This window comes from Malus sylvestris, chromosome 10, assembly GCF_916048215.2.
Source record: "Malus sylvestris chromosome 10, drMalSylv7.2, whole genome shotgun sequence".
Classification (NCBI taxonomy): Eukaryota; Viridiplantae; Streptophyta; class Magnoliopsida; order Rosales; family Rosaceae; genus Malus; species Malus sylvestris.
This window is the reverse complement of record NC_062269.1, coordinates 34,955,305-34,972,420: the sequence shown is the minus strand read 5'-3', so window position 1 is coordinate 34,972,420 and position 17,116 is coordinate 34,955,305. Positions and strand designations below refer to the sequence as shown.

General features: G+C 35.0%; 2 protein-coding genes across 2 annotated transcripts; both read right to left on the bottom strand.

The window, feature by feature from the left end:
• Positions 1-3,517: 3,517 nt before the first annotated feature.
• LOC126584508 (uncharacterized mitochondrial protein AtMg00810-like) lies at positions 3,518-4,639 on the bottom strand. Its single transcript, XM_050248865.1, has one exon. The coding sequence runs from the start codon at positions 4,637-4,639 to the stop codon at positions 3,518-3,520; it is 1,122 nt and encodes a 373-aa protein (XP_050104822.1).
• A 1,690-nt stretch (positions 4,640-6,329) lies between these two features.
• LOC126587451 (uncharacterized) lies at positions 6,330-7,500 on the bottom strand. Its single transcript, XM_050252525.1, has 2 exons — positions 6,688-7,500; positions 6,330-6,514 (listed from the first exon to the last, which is right to left on the bottom strand). The coding sequence occupies exons 1-2, from the start codon at positions 7,409-7,411 to the stop codon at positions 6,381-6,383; spliced, it is 858 nt and encodes a 285-aa protein (XP_050108482.1). The 5' UTR covers positions 7,412-7,500; the 3' UTR covers positions 6,330-6,380.
• Between the last annotated feature and the right edge of the window lie 9,616 nt (positions 7,501-17,116).

The window sequence follows — 17,116 nt, the reverse complement described above, 5'->3', positions numbered from 1 at the left end:
ACCTCGTCTTTCTTAACCAATATTTTCTCAGAAGAAGTTAAGAAGATAACATTTTTGTCTATTTTAGTGAGAAGTAGATGACAGACATTACCTAATTATATACAGAAATTCTTATATAGTTAAGCTTTTTATCACGGACTCTTTTATGGTGAAGTGGTATCTCTTCTCCTTAATGATGCCTTTGATGCCACAATCACAAACTTAATGTTGGCTTTTGGTGAGGTGGGGTGTGCTATGTTATAAATCTAATCCAACGGTCATATGACTTTGGATTTGAGTGATTTTGGTAGACAATATCTTTGAGTAAAGACGTAAAAGATAAACGGTTGGATAATGAAAATATATTACGGAATGGATCTCACAAAAACGTGTGTTAAAAATGTGTGTAAAATATTGTCCCATTTCTAACTCATATGTATCTGGAGCTTAATTCTGATTCCATGGATATCGTCATGCTTTCTCCATTATCTAAATGCATTCGTGGAAGTTACGATAAACAAAAAATAAAAGGTTGGATCAATATGAAAATCATCGATCACTAACTAACAAACAACAAATTAAACAGGTCGATGAGATTGAAATAGTTGTATTATTAGTTTGAGTCTTTTAGGGTACTATATATCTTTTTATGGTTAAATAGTTTTTGGACATCGCAAAGTTGAAGTTGAGGGTACTGGAGAAAGACGTGGAAGCTATTAGTATTTGACAAAAAGATCAAAATGAAATTAGTACTTATATTTATATATCATATGTGTATATATAATACATGTGTGTCCATTGGCGTTGATATATCAACTTCAAAGAATGAATCCTTATTGATTCCCGATTGTCAAGTCAAAGTGGTCATTCCCATTGCTCATTTGCTTAACAAATAATTGTTAATACAATGCATTTCATGCAAGATAGAAATGTATTCCTTAGGGTTGAAACAGGAAAGTACTGTTGAAATCCCACATCTGCTAGAGAAAGAAACAAAGAAGAGTTTAAATATTTCAACCCCACTTCAACTAAACGTCTTTTGTGATAAAACTCCACACCTGACGGATTGTGCAGTGATAATTACCAAGTTGAGAACAATATCGATGTTGTTGGAAGTAGGCCTTTGGCCCGTATCTCTGATAATTCCCTATGGTATCAGAGTCAGGGAGCGGGCCCATACTACCACGTGATGGGTGGGTCCCCTTGGCCCCACACGATGATGGTGGGTTGGCCCGCGTGTAGGGTGAGTCCCCTTGACTCCACGTGGTTGCCGATTTATGGATCTCCTATATGTGACCTACTAATTGGGTCCCACTTGAAGGGGCATGTTGAAATCCCACATCGGCTAGAGAAAGAAACAAAGAAGAGTTTAAATATCTTAACCCCACTCCAACTAATACTGATGCCTTTTGTGATAAAACCCCACACCTGACGAATTATGCAGGTGAGAATTACCAAGTTGGGAACAATGTCGGTGTTGTTGGAAGTGAGCATTCGGCTTGTCTTTATGATAATTCTACAAGTACATTAGTATTAATTAAGGTATAATAAAAGTATAATACAAAATTAGTACATGATAGACCCACGCTTTCTTTGTAAATGAGAGCAATTTTGTATTCTAATTCCTAAAATACAAAAGCATATTTAGGGCATAGAGTCCACCTACAATGTATTGGCTAGGCCAGCTCACTCTGTGGACAACTGCACATATAGCAAGCCCTCAGATGAATATCATCCGCTTTAACACAGCAAATGTGCACCGGAATAGATATTGAAGCCTGTAATCCCTAAAATAAGTCTATCAACACTAGGACAAATTGAGAGGATATCGAATTAGTCTTCAGGCACATCCCAGAAGTCCATTGATACAACTACACTTGTAGAAAACTCCGGTATCATAAACTAAATAGCGTAAAAAACAAGCGGAACCGTCACTTCCGCTAAGTCATGATGTATTCGGTCCTCCGAGAGATTTTAGTTATATCTCGAAGATTGCTCTTATCAACTATGGGCCATTCATTTTTTAGAGTAACAAAGCAAATGACCTTTCGATCCAACATGTGTGAAATATACAATAACACAATAACAACGAGAAAAATGAATTGTTGTTGGTTTTGTTGGTAAGCTTTCACAGCATCAGTACTGATACATAAGAAACAAAAAGTTTTTTTTTTCGAACAACGCCTCTGTTGTCCCTTCGTAGCAAGCAGGAAATTCAACATGCATAATAGAAGCTACAATTGTTAAAACAAATATACCCAAGATGTGTCTCAGCTACAGCTGATACACTAGCAGTGCAGCTTGATACACAAGATATATGGGGTAGAAGCTCTGAGTTTATTTTTTTATTAATTTTTATTATGGGCACATGACTAGGGTTATACACAATCCCCACACCACACGTACAATTCAAATAAATTCATTCATCACATGCATATGGTTTTTATATTAGTCACCCGCTAATCCTGTAACTTATAATATTCCCTGTATTTTTTTAGTTAATCATAATGGATACTTTGAATGCAGTTCCTAATCTTTAATATTCTTTGACTAAAACCTTAATGATATTCAAAGTTTGACCAATGTCCCTTGACTTTGTACACCTCATTATATTACAATTCATATTTATATTTTTATAGTTTTGACATTAATTGTTTGATATTTTATGAGATTTATAAACCTATAAATTTAAAATCCCTCAATATAATACTATTAGAAGCGGCTACAATAAAAAAATTCAAACATTTTGATTGAATAAATGGATAAAAACTATGTAAAAATAAGAAATAATAAATGGCAAAACATTAAAAAATTGATACATTTCACATATAACAAAGTGGTACATTAATAAAGAAGAATAGGTACATTATAAATAAATTAGGGTACAGATAAAAGATTAAAAAATTCTGAGTACAAATGAATTTAAAAAAAAATATAGGCGCTAAAAGAAATTAATACATGGGTACAAAATAAAACTAAAAAGAAAATATTACAAATTAAAAAAAATGTTGCAAATTAAAGGTGGGTACAAAATAAAAATAAAAATATATGATTCAAAGTTTAGGCATAAAACATAAATATACCATATGTAATTTTTCTATCATTAATTAAATATACAATGTTACGTGACAGTATACACATGGGTACAAACACAAATAAAACTTTAAAAAATATGGGCACAAAAAGAAACTAATATATGGGTACAAATTAAAAATGAAAAAAAAAATTGGTACAAACTAAAAATAAAAATATATGATAAAAAATTTAGCCATAAATATAAATATACTAATTGTAACATTTTTAACACTAAAGGAATATATTTAAAAATAAAAATATTTTATTATTCAAATAATTAATGATGTTATTAATATCCAAAGACTTTAATAAAAAATTAAAAATAAATAGGATTTTAATAAATGAAGTAGCAAAAAGAGTGAACTTAATTTCTTCTGATCCTAAACTGTAAACCCTATTTGTACGTGTATCTTGTGAAGATTGAAGCAGTAGCTCCAATGAAGATAGTCGAAGAAACTGAGATTTAGTGATGGTGAAACAAGGGTGCAGATAAACCCTTTGTGAAAATATCAGCAAACTGATCAGCAGAAGAAACATGTTGAACGTGAAGATCTCCTCTTGTCACCTTTTCACAAACAAAATGATAGTCAATCTCAATGTGTTTAGACTTCGCATGAAACACAGGATTTGTGGAAAGAGCAATGGCGGAAATGTTATCGCAGTGAATCATGGGGGCGTGAGAGAGAATATGTAAATCACAAAGCAACTGTCGAATCCAGGATAGTTCAGCAGCTGTGATAGCAAGAGCTCGATACTCAGCTTCTGTGGATGATCGAGAGACTGTATACTGCTTCTTTGAGGACCAAGAAATAGGATTGGATCCAAGAAAAACGATAAATCCAGAGGTGGAACGTCGATCATTTGGATCCCCAGCCCAGTCGGCATCACTATAGGATAGAAGAGATAGGGGTCCAGGTTTAAAATGTAACCCATAATCTGGTGTGCCCTTAAGATAGCGGATGATCCGCTTGACTACAATGACATGGGACTCCATAGGATTATGCATGAACTGGCAGGCTTGATTCACGAAGAAGGCTATGTCAGGCCTTGTAAATGTGAGATATTGAAGAGCTCCCACGATACTTCTGTATTGATCGGGACTGTGATACGGCTTGCCATCATCTTTTAAGAGTCGATGACATGGTAAACAGGGAGTAGCACAAGGTTTACATGCCTGTAAATCCACCTTGGCAACTAACTCACTGATGTATTTGGATTGGGAAACAAATAAACCCTCTGCAGTGTGACTAATTTGCAGCCCCAAGAAATAATGTAGATCACCTAAATCCTTCATTTCAAATTCGGTAGTAAGAGCTTTGATGACCTGAGCTATTAACTGAAAAGAACTTCCAGTTAAAATAACATCATCAACATAAAGCAGTAAGACAACAATGCCTTGTTGAGAGGATTGAACAAAAAGCGATGGATCGGCATGTGAAGACTGAAATCCCAAGGCTGGTAGAAAACTTGTAAATCTGTCATTCCACGCTCTTGGAGCTTGTTTTAACCCGTAAAGTGACTTGTGAAGCTTACAGACATAATTAGATGGATACTGGGTGCTGAGAAATCTGGGAGGTTGTTCCATGTACACGTCTTCTTGTAAAACGCCATGTAAGAAGGCATTTTTGACATCAAGTTGCCAGAGTTGCCAGTGGAACTGTGATGCCAAGGCAAGAATAAGACGAATGGTTGTAGGTTTAACCACCGGACTGAATGTTTCACCGTAGTCGACACCCTCTTCTTGACTGTACCCTTTGGCTACAAGCCGGGCTTTATATCATGCCACAGTGCCATTGGCATTCTTCTTGATTCTATATACCCATTTACATCCAACCAAGTTCTTGTCACGTGGAAGAGGAACTAGGGACCATGTTTGTTGAGAATGAAGGGCATCGATCTCTTCCTGCATTGCACTTTGCCATTCTACAACTTTAGAAGCGGCCTTGAATGTCTTTGGCTCGGAGACAGGTGACTGAGAGCCAATGCTAGCTGAAAAAGCCTTCAGTTTGACAATACCATTCTTGGAACGTGTTACCATAGGATGCACATTCATTGGTAATGAGAGAACAACAGCAAGATGATCGGGTTGGAAATCAGGATCCACAGGGATGGGATACTGTGTAGGCATGGTACCTGGTATGTCAACACTTGGAGAGGGAGATGAATTCAAATGTGGGACAGATGTATGTGTTTCCAAGGAATCAGAAGCACTAGATGCAGCCAAGAAATCTGAGGCACTAGATGCAGCCAAGGAATCTGAGGCACTAGATGCAGGCAAGGAATCTGGAATACTAGATGCAGAACGTATTGAATCTGTATTATGAGATGAGGATGCATGATTATGAAGTGATGTTGTGACTTGATTAGTCAATGTAATGCATGGTAATGATGGAGAAGGATGCAATGATGGAGATGATATTACCAAAGGTGAGGTTTGGACAAAAACAGAAAACTTTTCATATGGAAAGTTGGATTCATCAAAAAGCACATGTCTTGATATGTACATTTTGTTTTGAGCAAGATTTAAACATAAGAAACCTTTATAATCGCCTGCATAGCCTAGAAACACACAAGTAGTTGTTTTTTGTTGTAATTTGGAAGTGTTATATGGTTTCAATAGAGGAAAACATGCACATCCAAAAAATTTTAAATGACTAAGGTGTGGAAGATGACCATATAACAGTTGATAAGGAGACTGCATTTTAAGAATGACACAGGGCAAACGATTGATTAGATATACTGCAGTGGAAGCATGAAACCAGAAGAGATTAGGTAACTTAGCAGTTTGAAGTAGAGTAATGGCAGTTTCTACAATGTGCCTATGTTTTCGTTCAGCTAATCCATTCTGTTCAGGAGTGTGTGGGCAGGATTTGTGATGAAGGATACCATTGGTGGTGAGAAAATGTTGAAATTGAGAGCTAATATACTCTCCTCCACCATCACTTTGTAAAATTTTAACTTTGGCAGAAAATTGGGTGCACACAAACGCATGAAACTTGACAAATATAGCAAACACTTCTGATTTATATTTCAAAGGAAAAATCCATGTAAATCGTGTACATTCGTCTATGAAGGTTACATAGTATCGAAACCCTTCATATGATAAGAGAGGAGCAGAGCCCCATACATCACTATGGATGATTTCTAGGGGATGTACATATTTATTTGTGGGAAAAGAAAAAGGCAACTTGGTAAATTTCCCTTCTAGACATGGTGTACAAACTGTTTTACAAGTGTCTAAAGATGCAGAAACTTGATGCAGATGTAGTATGGCAGAAGTGATTGCATTAGATGGGTGTCCTAGCCTTTGATGCCATAGACTTGTACTAACAGGTTGTGCAAGAAAGCATTTGTGAAACTGAGATGATGCAGATGGCAGCTTCGGAGTAATGTGGAAAGGTATAGGATAATAACCAGCCATACACAGCCCCTTGAGAAGGATTTTCCCTGTGAATTTGTCCTGAACCCAAAAAGAAACATCATCACATATGAATCGGCATCTATTATCCTTACAGAGTTGGTAAATTGATAGTAAAGGCTGAGATAGCTTTGGAACATGTAAAACATTCTGCAACACAAGAGTATGAGAGGAAGTATGCAATTTGGAAGAGCCTATGTGAGAAATGGGTAAACCTGCACCACTTGCAGTGGTAATCGTGTCATTGCCGTGATATGGTTGTGCCAACTCCAAGTTAGCTAGGTCAGAGGTCATGTGAGATGTTGCACCCGTGTCTGCAACCCAGAATTGTTCTTCAGGGGCAGATGGTTGATGCTGAACATGCATTGCAGAGAGATTTGGGGTTAGTGGCCGTCCTTGATAAGCAAAATTTCCTCGATGATAGCATTGAATAGCGGAATGACCAAACTTCCAGCAAATTTGGCATTGAATCGGAGAATGAGAAGCGGAGACCGGTGTACTATGTCGCTGAAAGCAGTCAGCTGCAACATGCCCTTTTTTGTTGCATATTTGACAGGTTGGTATTTCAGATGGATGATCTGGACAATGAGACTGAAATGGTCTTGGAGCACCAAGAATTCCAGGACTTGGATTTGGTGAATGATTATAAGATCGGGAACCAGACTGATATGACCTTCCTCTTCCTTTGCCTCTGAAGTTGTTACCCTTGTAACCGCCATAGTGGTAAGAACTCTGAGGATTACTTCCAAAATTGCTGGATGGACTCCCATTGGTATAATACTGCCCACCAGAATTATAACCAGGGGAACGGGAACCACCACCATTGTTCTTGTATGGTTGATCATTGATGCCAGAGCTAGAACCAAACTCAACAGAATGAGAAGAATCTTGATCAAGAACTAGAGCTTTCCCTTTGTCGGTGTTGGTACCAGCAACCATTGCAGCACTAAAGGATGGGGAAGACTCAAAATATTGACCAATTGTAGTTTCTTCAGCTAACAATTGAGACCGGAAGTCTTTTAGGGAAATGCCAGTTTCTCTGCCTCTTATAGCACACCTGAAGGTATTAAATTCTGCAGGAAGACCTTTCAGGGCAAGAATGATGATATCATCATCATAAAAAATGACTCCTACAACAACAAGATGATCTCTCGCATCTTTGATCTTTTGCAAATACACAGAGACAGATTCAGACCCTTTTTTAATGTTTTGGAGCCCAGTTTCCATCTGAAAGATTGTAGCTTTTGTGACTGTCGAGAATCGCTCAGCAAGATTAACCCACATTTCATGAGAACTGTTACTCCCAATTATACAGGACATTGCAGTTGTAGACAAAGTGGCAATGATTAATTGCATAAGAGCACGATCATGCATCTTCCATACAAGATAATCATCTGTTTCAATCCCTTCAGTTGTAGCATCCTTATCAAATCTTGGAGGACATTTTCGTGATCCATCAACAAACCCCAGAATACCATGACTTTCCAAGAGAAGTTTAATCTGAAAACTCCAGGTTAAGTAGTTAGAATCATCAAGCTTGACTGTAACGGACGTAGAAATGGTAGAGATAAGACCGGTGATTGGAGACTGAACAATCCGTAGCTGATCAGCAGTAACCATTGTTGAGTTGTGAGACAAGAAATTCACTGAGACCTTTTAACAAACAGTTGATATGCAGAAGAAGAAGACTAAGTTGTTGAAGCTCTGTAATACTCTGACGACGCCAATTTTTGTTTTATCACAGAACAGTTTGCAAACTAGAGGGTAGAGAGAAGAAATGAAAACTTTGATTGAGATGCGGAAGCGCCAGTCGGATTGGCGATGATACCATGTGAAGATTGAAGCAGTAGCTCCAATGAAGATAGTCGAAGAAACTGAGATTTAGAGAGAGAGAGACAGAAAGATTTCAGAGAAGATTTCTTTTGTATTTCTTGTATGTTTTTCATCATCAATTACACCTTTAGCTATCTGTATTTATATTATTACATTCCTTGCTCGGTAAGCCAAGATATGAAGTATATCAGTTTTAACAACCTTAACAACCTTAGCACCATATCCTAACAGCCTTGTAACTTCCTTTGGATCTTGTGACACTTGTCCTCATCTAGACCCTTGAATTGCTTTCACTTGAATTCTGCTCTTGATGCTTGTTGTCCTTACTTATACTCTTACATATCTGTAGCAGTACTGCAGTTGCTATCATTAATAAATAAATAACGGATGGTCGACTTGAAAGCAACATTTGATGACGCAGATTTGTTGTGGGACTTTGCCAAAACTGGTTTGGACCCATTTATTTGGGATCTTTTGTCCCTCCGTGACCAGGGATCTTTTGTCCCTGCGTGTCCAGCATAAGACTAATTGAAAACCCAAAACAAGTTAGTTAATTAAACTACTATTCATAAACCTTTGGGATTGGTATTATTATAATTTATAAACTAAATGAAGCACCCTCCATCCCGCCCACTGACTAAAAAACCTACATGTAACATGACCGTCTTTATCCAAACTAGATGCATATTTGGAATCTTGGATGGTGACTGTTGCCAATTTTTTATGTTGTTATGATGTCCGTGGAGGTTCAATGACTCAAAAATGAGTTATTATTAATTACTTTATTCGTTTAATTTAATTCTCCATGGATGTGAGTTAGAGAACTCATTGCGATTTGCTGAGAGAAATAGACTAAAGAATAAAAAAGGTCGTACCCAGTGCACAAGGCTTCTGCTTTACGCAGGGTCTGGGAGAGGTGAATGTCGGCTAGCCTTACCCCCATTTATGGAGAGGCTGCTCCCAAGTCTCGAACCCGAGACCTACCGCTCATGGACGAAGACACTTGCCATCGCACCAAGTGCGACCTCTAGAAATAGACTAAAGAATGAAAGAAAAAAAAGATTGTTTTAAGTACTTTTCACGCAATTGAGGCACAAATGTTGCTCTTGCATTAATCAAGGCGTCGTATATGAAGGACATTTGTAATGCCAAATAGCATTCACAAGAAATGAAACTACAGAAGGTGAAGGTTTTTTTTTGTCATTCTCTTCTGTGTTCTTTTGCTAACAAATGAAAGCGAAAGTTGAACTAATAGGTAAGACCATCTCTAATGTCAAGTAATAATTTGTTATCAAGTCGCCTCTATATGTTAATTTCAGTCCAAATTGTTAAGAAGAAATGGAAGAATGGGAACTTGGTCATATTGCTCATATTGGAATTTCAAGGAGAATCAATTAATTAGATATAACGCTACACTAAATGTTCAAACTAACCTAAAATGAATTTTTAATTTCATAGCTATATAGTACTGATCATTGCAAGAAACTTGTAGCTCAAGTAGTGAAGAATATTTACAGTATCCGAAATTCTAGATTCAATTCACCCTCTCTACTATCGTTTTATTAAATAAAACAAAAATACGGAATTTAATCATAAATTCTATGTGTAAATTAAATTGCATGGGTCACACGACAGGATTTCGTTATCACTTATTGGGACCACTCTTTTAATCATGTGCGTATAATCAAATACAAAATCATGTCACAAGCACTTTGATTGTCGTGATAGAAACTAATAATTAACTTGTTTTCATATTAAGTTATTATAGCTTTTTGTTTGTTTAAGATGAAAACCACTTTCATTAACACACCTCGAAAATCACTCTAGACTTTGTGGAGATATTGAAATTTGTATTAAACGAGTTGGAGGGTCCAGCCTAACCTTAATTGGTTATATGTGAAGAAAAGTATAACACAATTAACAATAGATGAGGTCTCTGTTTTCTAATACTTCATGTATTGAGACATGACATGCGAATGAAATTTTCGCTTTGATAGCATCAATTTTAAAGTTGGAAGTTGGAACATGAAACTGAGACTAATTGATGAAGATGCTAGTGACTTTCAACGTGCAATGTCATTCTCCTCAAATTCTCCATCCAAATAACTCCAATTTCAAAACAAAACAAGCAATCCTATAAGCTACACTTCACATTCGCATGATCTTAACGCCATGCTGACAGATGGACTACTACTTAAAAATTTCCCTTTCACGTCCCCCACGGAGCTGCCCTCAGAAAAAAACATTAATTTTGAAATATTCCTATCGAGACACTCCAATTTTTCTTCAATAATCCAGATAATTTACTAATAAAAAAATTAACAGTTATGATTAAATTGACACAATACTATTTTTGTATTACTTGTCAATCTAATAAATATCAAACCGAACTACTAGGTAGTCTAGACTATGAAGACTTACCCCAAACAATCACCATTCCATATTTGAATTTGGTTTCAAACACTGGCTTAACGTTATGACATTGTTACAGTTTGCCACGACATGAAAAAACAAAATGAAAATAAACGAATGAAAGCCAAAAAAAAAAAAAAAAAAAAACTTATAAGTGATGAAGTGCAATTCAAACTTAGTTTTCAAAACAAAACTATGATAATTATGGTGTCTAGCTAGTTTGTAAATCTTGCCTACAACCGAAGGGACCATTCACATTTGAAAGATCTACAATTGTCTTCTAGTTAATTTCAATTCAAATGAGAACTTCATCAATTGTTGGGCATGTTTGGGAGGTTCTAGGTTTTGATTTTTTCAGTTGAAGAAAAGAAAGCACAAAAGAAATGGATAATTCTGATTTTTTGTTTTTTTTGGTCAAACGATAGATTTTGTTACATTAGATGTTAGATTAGTCACAGACAGGGTTCGAACCCACGCCGTCATGCAAGGGCTCAACACCTTTCCACCATTGTAATAAAGGGCCACTTTGGCTAATTGTGATTGTAAAGATTTTAAGGTTTTTTTATAGTGAATTTTAATTCAAAGATACAAGTTGTAAAGGAAAAAAGGAAATGTACTCAATTTTTTTACAAAGCAATATTCAAAATTACTTTATTTAACATTTATTTGTGGTAAATAAAAATGGGCTTGAAAATATTTTGAAGTTTGAAATTTACATCAACAAGGGTGATACAAGGATTAATTAAGGTAATTGGTGTTGGTAAACACCTGTAATAAAAGGCAATGCCTAATCATATATTAGATGACATTTGGAAAGACATCACGGTAAAAATCACTTACAAAACTTACTATGCGAGTATATCTTAATTTGATCCTTCATTGCTAACATGATTGAATTTCTTGTGCTCCTATAAGATGATAGAGAAAGGAGAGAAAACATATCGGTTGAGCATGCTTATTAAAACATGGACAAAGAAATCAAAGAATGATGATGAGGAAAGTAGCGGCATTATTGTAAGTATGAAGTACTTTGTTTTTTTACTCAAACAAATTATATGATGTAGTTTAACTATACATATCGTTTTATTAGTGAGGTTGTGCATCATTTTTATCTTTTTGGTCACGTGAACTGATTGGATAATGTTTACGTAGAATCAATTCAATCAATACTTGGAAGAAAGGAAACAGTATGAACAAGATGAGGTTTATCAATTCCATCAAGTTAGGGAACCTGATGGACATGGACGCTCGTGTAATTATTATTTTCAGGTTTGGATGGAAGGATTATAGAGAGTCTGGATCATAATGTTTTTAGCATTATATCTATGGAAATCAAGTAGGGCATTTGAAACCAAATATATGTTCTAGCACTTTTGAGACAAGTTTTTTTTTTTTTTTTCTGTATATGACATTAGATTTTTTAGCCTGATTATGTATTATGTTTAGTTGATCTGTTATATGGCACACTGTTAGTACATGAATGTTGTTTTTTTTTAATGATAGCAATTACAAAAGTACAGTTCTTTATTTCATATATTATTTTATTCTTTTTATTAGCATTATTGTGTATAAGATTAAAAGTTGAAGACTAATTTTAGAATGTCGTAAATAATATTGAAGCAAACTGTTTCATGAAGAATTTCAATTCTAACGTATTTTTCTTACAATAAAACTGAACCGTCAGAATTAAGATATTTACGATGCGCTGAACACCTCCTAAATGGTTTGCTTAATTCCAACGTCATAGTTGCGACACGAAGTCTCATGTCCCAAAGCCGTCCAAAATCACTTTGCGACGTTGACAATCCGTTGTAATAACTTTGGTAAACTTTTTCGACACAGTTCTATTGTGACTCTATCACAAGCGTGCGGTATTACCGTTACTAAAGCCCAATTGCGATTCTTATATTGGCTTTTACGACGATTTTTAACCATCGCATATAACGTGTTTTTTTAGTTCTGTTGGAAAGAATAGAAATCCGAGTATCGACTTTTACCAAAACAAAAGAAAGAAAAAGAACATAAGCTCACTTTGCATTCACAAGCATTTGATTGTGTTGGCTGGCATTTCAATATTGCCACTCATCCTTTTCATTTTATTTAATTTCAAACGTGCAGCAATAGTATTTTTTCTTATATATTTTGTATCTCTATCGTACATTAGATATATGAATATAAAAACCGACTTATCTAACCTTTTAAAGTATAAAATTAGAGCCTGGATCGATCGGTTTAGCCTAATTGACTTTTATCCTTGATTAAAAATAGAGTACCCATTGAAAACTCAAGCTTTGTCTTCAGGACACGATCGAGCTTACATGTCCAGGCTTAGGAAGATATTATTAATTATTGAAAAGTAAACACACAAAATTGCCTAGAATAATCGCTCGTTTGGAAGCACTTTTATAATAATTGAAAGCGCTTTTGAAGAAAATGTTTTTGGGTTACAAAATCACTTGAAGTGGTTCCAATTGTGCTTCTTATAGGAAACACTTCAAGTACTTTTTCAGGTATCACTTGCATTTTTATTAAGAATTAGTTTCAAAAATATTTTCACTAAAAGCACTTTCAACCATTTTAAAAGTACTTACAAACGAACCCTGAATAACAGTTCTAACTATTTGATTATACAAGTAAATCCTAAACTTTAAAACCCTAATTTATCTGTAAAACCCTAACCCTAACCTCGAACTCACAAAGCCCACATCTATTTTGGTAGATTTCTTAATACCTCTACATTAACAACCAACTAACTTTCAGACATTTGGAAGTTAGAAAGTGTCCCCATATAATTGGATTTGGAACTCTAGAGCTCCACTTGTTGGCCAAATTAACCGTTAATTCTTTCAAAATTGACTAAATTTTTTGAACTCCTTGAGGGCATCACTCAGTTTATGTGTTGTTCATCTATTATTCCTCATAATCATTCAAGGTCCGGACCACTCAAAATTGCAATGAATCTTTGGCCTCTATTTGTTGCGTGGGGATTTTTGGCCGTGACCATGTGTTTATGTACTAGATGACATAAAAAAGTAGTGGCATGGAAGACCCATCATCCCATCTCGTCATTGTCATCCCAAATATATAATTATAGGAATATTATATATGCGTGATATCTAATATCGGCACGCATCCAAGATAAAAATGGCCACCGCCTTACATCAAAACTCAAGATTTATTAAATCTTTTGGTTGAACAAATATAAAGATATTATATATATATATATATGTACGTACATAAGTGGGAATATTTCACTTTCGTTTTATATATGATTTCTTCTTCTTTGTCACCATCATATGCAATGTAGTTGTGAAGATTATTGGCGTATGTGACTTGTGAGGTGTTCTTAAATTAATGGTTTTGATTAAATATGATAACTTGATAGGATTATCTTTCCTAGGTGTGATGTAGCGATTAAGAGAAATTAACCACCTTATTTGTCACCTTCGATTCATAAAATAAAGGTGAGATCGATGAAGTGCGAATAAAGTAGTAAACCAAACTTTGTTGCTTTCCCATTTCCATGCCGTTCTTGACCTAAAGAATAATATCAAATCAAAGGTTTTGTTTTGTGTAACAGAATCATATCTTTTCACATTGCCAGGTATATGGGTTCCTAGACCTTTCTCTAAAACTGAGTTCTACTAACTCTGCACGAAGAATTTATAAAATGTAGGTAACGTGCAACACTGCACGATGTAGTACGTATGGCACAGATAAACTCTGCATTTAGTTGAAAATAAATAAGCATAGACAAAGATGAAGCTGAATTTCTTTTCTGGGTTGGTCAAAGAGGAATCCTAATCATGCATGCATTATATCTAATTCTGTTTTTTTCTCTTTTATCTTAATGTTATGATGTTTGGTTGTAATTTTTTTGTTAAATATAAACATTACAAACTGGATCGTATACGGATCATATTACCATACAAATCAAATAAGAGCCTAGGAACTATTTTAGGAGAAAATTAAAAAAAAACTAAATACAAGATTGACTATAAGTATGTGCTTTAGATTAGCAAACTCATCAACTGTCATATTGTAAATCTGTAAATGTGATTAACCGTGTAATTGGAGATCTGGTCCAACAAATACAATATATATATCCGTCATGAGAGAAGATAATTATATCAAAGAATCTTAATCTTCTTCTTAATTGCTTGTATTAAGAGTTAAGACTTTGGTTTGCTTGTTACCATTTGTGTGTTGAGTCCTAAAGAAAATAAATTTTAACTCAAAACTTTATTTGTATAATATAACTCTCGAAAATATAACCTGCAGATCTAGAGTACGTTTGGCCTATGTAATAATTTCTCTGGAAAATGTATAATGATGTTCAGTCTCATTTCAAGGTGGTGGAGACTTGAAGTTAATTTTCACAAACCCACCACACCAAACAATAAGATGATGTGTTTCCTGCCCTCTAAAAATTGAAAAATAAACTATGAATCGATGTGTTGACAGCATATATATGTGTCTATATTGTAAAGACAACAACACAAGAGGGCAAAGAGGACAACTTCTTAGTTCATACCACATGGTATGCTCAACTAGCCCTCCTCTATCTTCTGTATTGTCAAACAAGTAAGAAAATGACACACACAGAGCCCCACTCATTTAGTTTTATAGTTTTGTGAGTAGTGGGGGCATAATTTTAGCTGACCCAAATTTGGAGGATCCCAGTATGCAATTTCGATGTCTATCTACCCTGCTGTTTAGTCTTTGAATGCTCGATTAGGGCATTGGTCCCAGTAGGGAAAAGAGGTAAAGAAATGGAAAGGTGTCATAAAGATGGCAAGTCCACTTTGCAGATATATCCATCTTCCAATCCATGCGCAAAGGTGGTGGGGAATTTTGATGGTGATGGAGTGGACAAAGCCATGGCATAAAATATGGATCTCCAGAAATTAAAAGAAAAGAAAAATATTAGGGTCCCATACATATGATGTGTAGTAAAATGTTGGGTGAGAGGCACAATCCAGCTATCAGCTTTAATCATCACCTTAAAATTTGATGTTGCTCCCTCTCCTCTCTCACAACACATTTTCCCTTTATAACATTGTCCCCATTGTCCCCACTCAAATGACAATTGACGAACGAGAGAGAGAGAGAGAGAGAGAGAGAGCGAGAGGAGCATATCCTTTATGTGGGAATTTTGAGGACTACCGTTGGTTTGCTTTAGGAATATGGATTTGGTAGGATAAGAGCGATCGTGGAGTAGAAGCAAAGGTTGGGCATAATATCTATGGGCGATTATTAATTTTCCATGGTGGAATCAAGAACCCGTAAAGTTTGAAGTATCAGGAATGTAATTCTGTTCAACACACATGCATAACACGGACCTTTAATTGCCTCCTTTTTTTTTTTTGTCTTGAATTAGAAAATATATGCCCTTGTTGTAAGCACATAATCTCATCCCACCGACAAAAATCCCATAAGCTAAAGCCTACAATTCTATAACCTCTTCATCCCGTAATCCCATACATTGGTTTATTTAAGATTGCAACATCAAATCTAATTAGTGCAGACCCCATCATCTTCAATTTTCTCTATTATTTACTTGTTTTATAACCAAAAAAAAAAAAAACTATTTATTTGGTTTATGTTTGAAACCCTAAACTTAAAAGTCTTGATTACAAAGTAAAATATGGCTTTTCTATGTGGAGGGATAGGTGTTAGGTTGTTTTAATTTTATGTCTTTGTACAAGTAAAATTTCTACTCAATCAGATTGATAGATATTGGTGAATAAATAAAACTTGTTTTTCTTTTCAAATTAACAATTAATTTATAATACATGTGATACTTAACAATTTAAATTAAACATCAGTGACTTTATTTTTTTCTTTCTTTTAAATTAGGGTTCAACTACCTACTCCTTTTGAAGTTGAATTTAAAAAATCATCTTAACACTGTTTTGTAAATATATTACGAATAATGGTGACAACATATGGGAACTTGTTAAAGGTTGTCCATATGGAATGGCTATTTTTAAAAAACACACACATATGTATACAATTAGAGAGAGAGAGAGAGAGAGTAATTTCAAGATGTTTCTTTGCAACAAAAGTTTGTGGTTATGAGAGTAATTTCAAAGTCATAATCAACAAAGATGAAGGATTAAAAAAAATAACAAGGAGAAAAAGAAGAAGAGGAAGAAAACAGATGTTCTTCCAACTTTTCCTCTCTTTGAAAGAAGCATGTTTAGCGTTGAAGAGAAAGGGTGGTGGCACAGAAAGTAACCTAAACCTAAACTAATAGTAGAATTAGCACCTATATTACATACTCGATTAAATTTTGAGCCAGAAAAAATATAGTAAGACTATAAGCACAACTACCATGAACGTTTTTAAAAAAGGAGTTGAAAGAGTAATGTCGACCATGACGCTTTGTTGGCCACC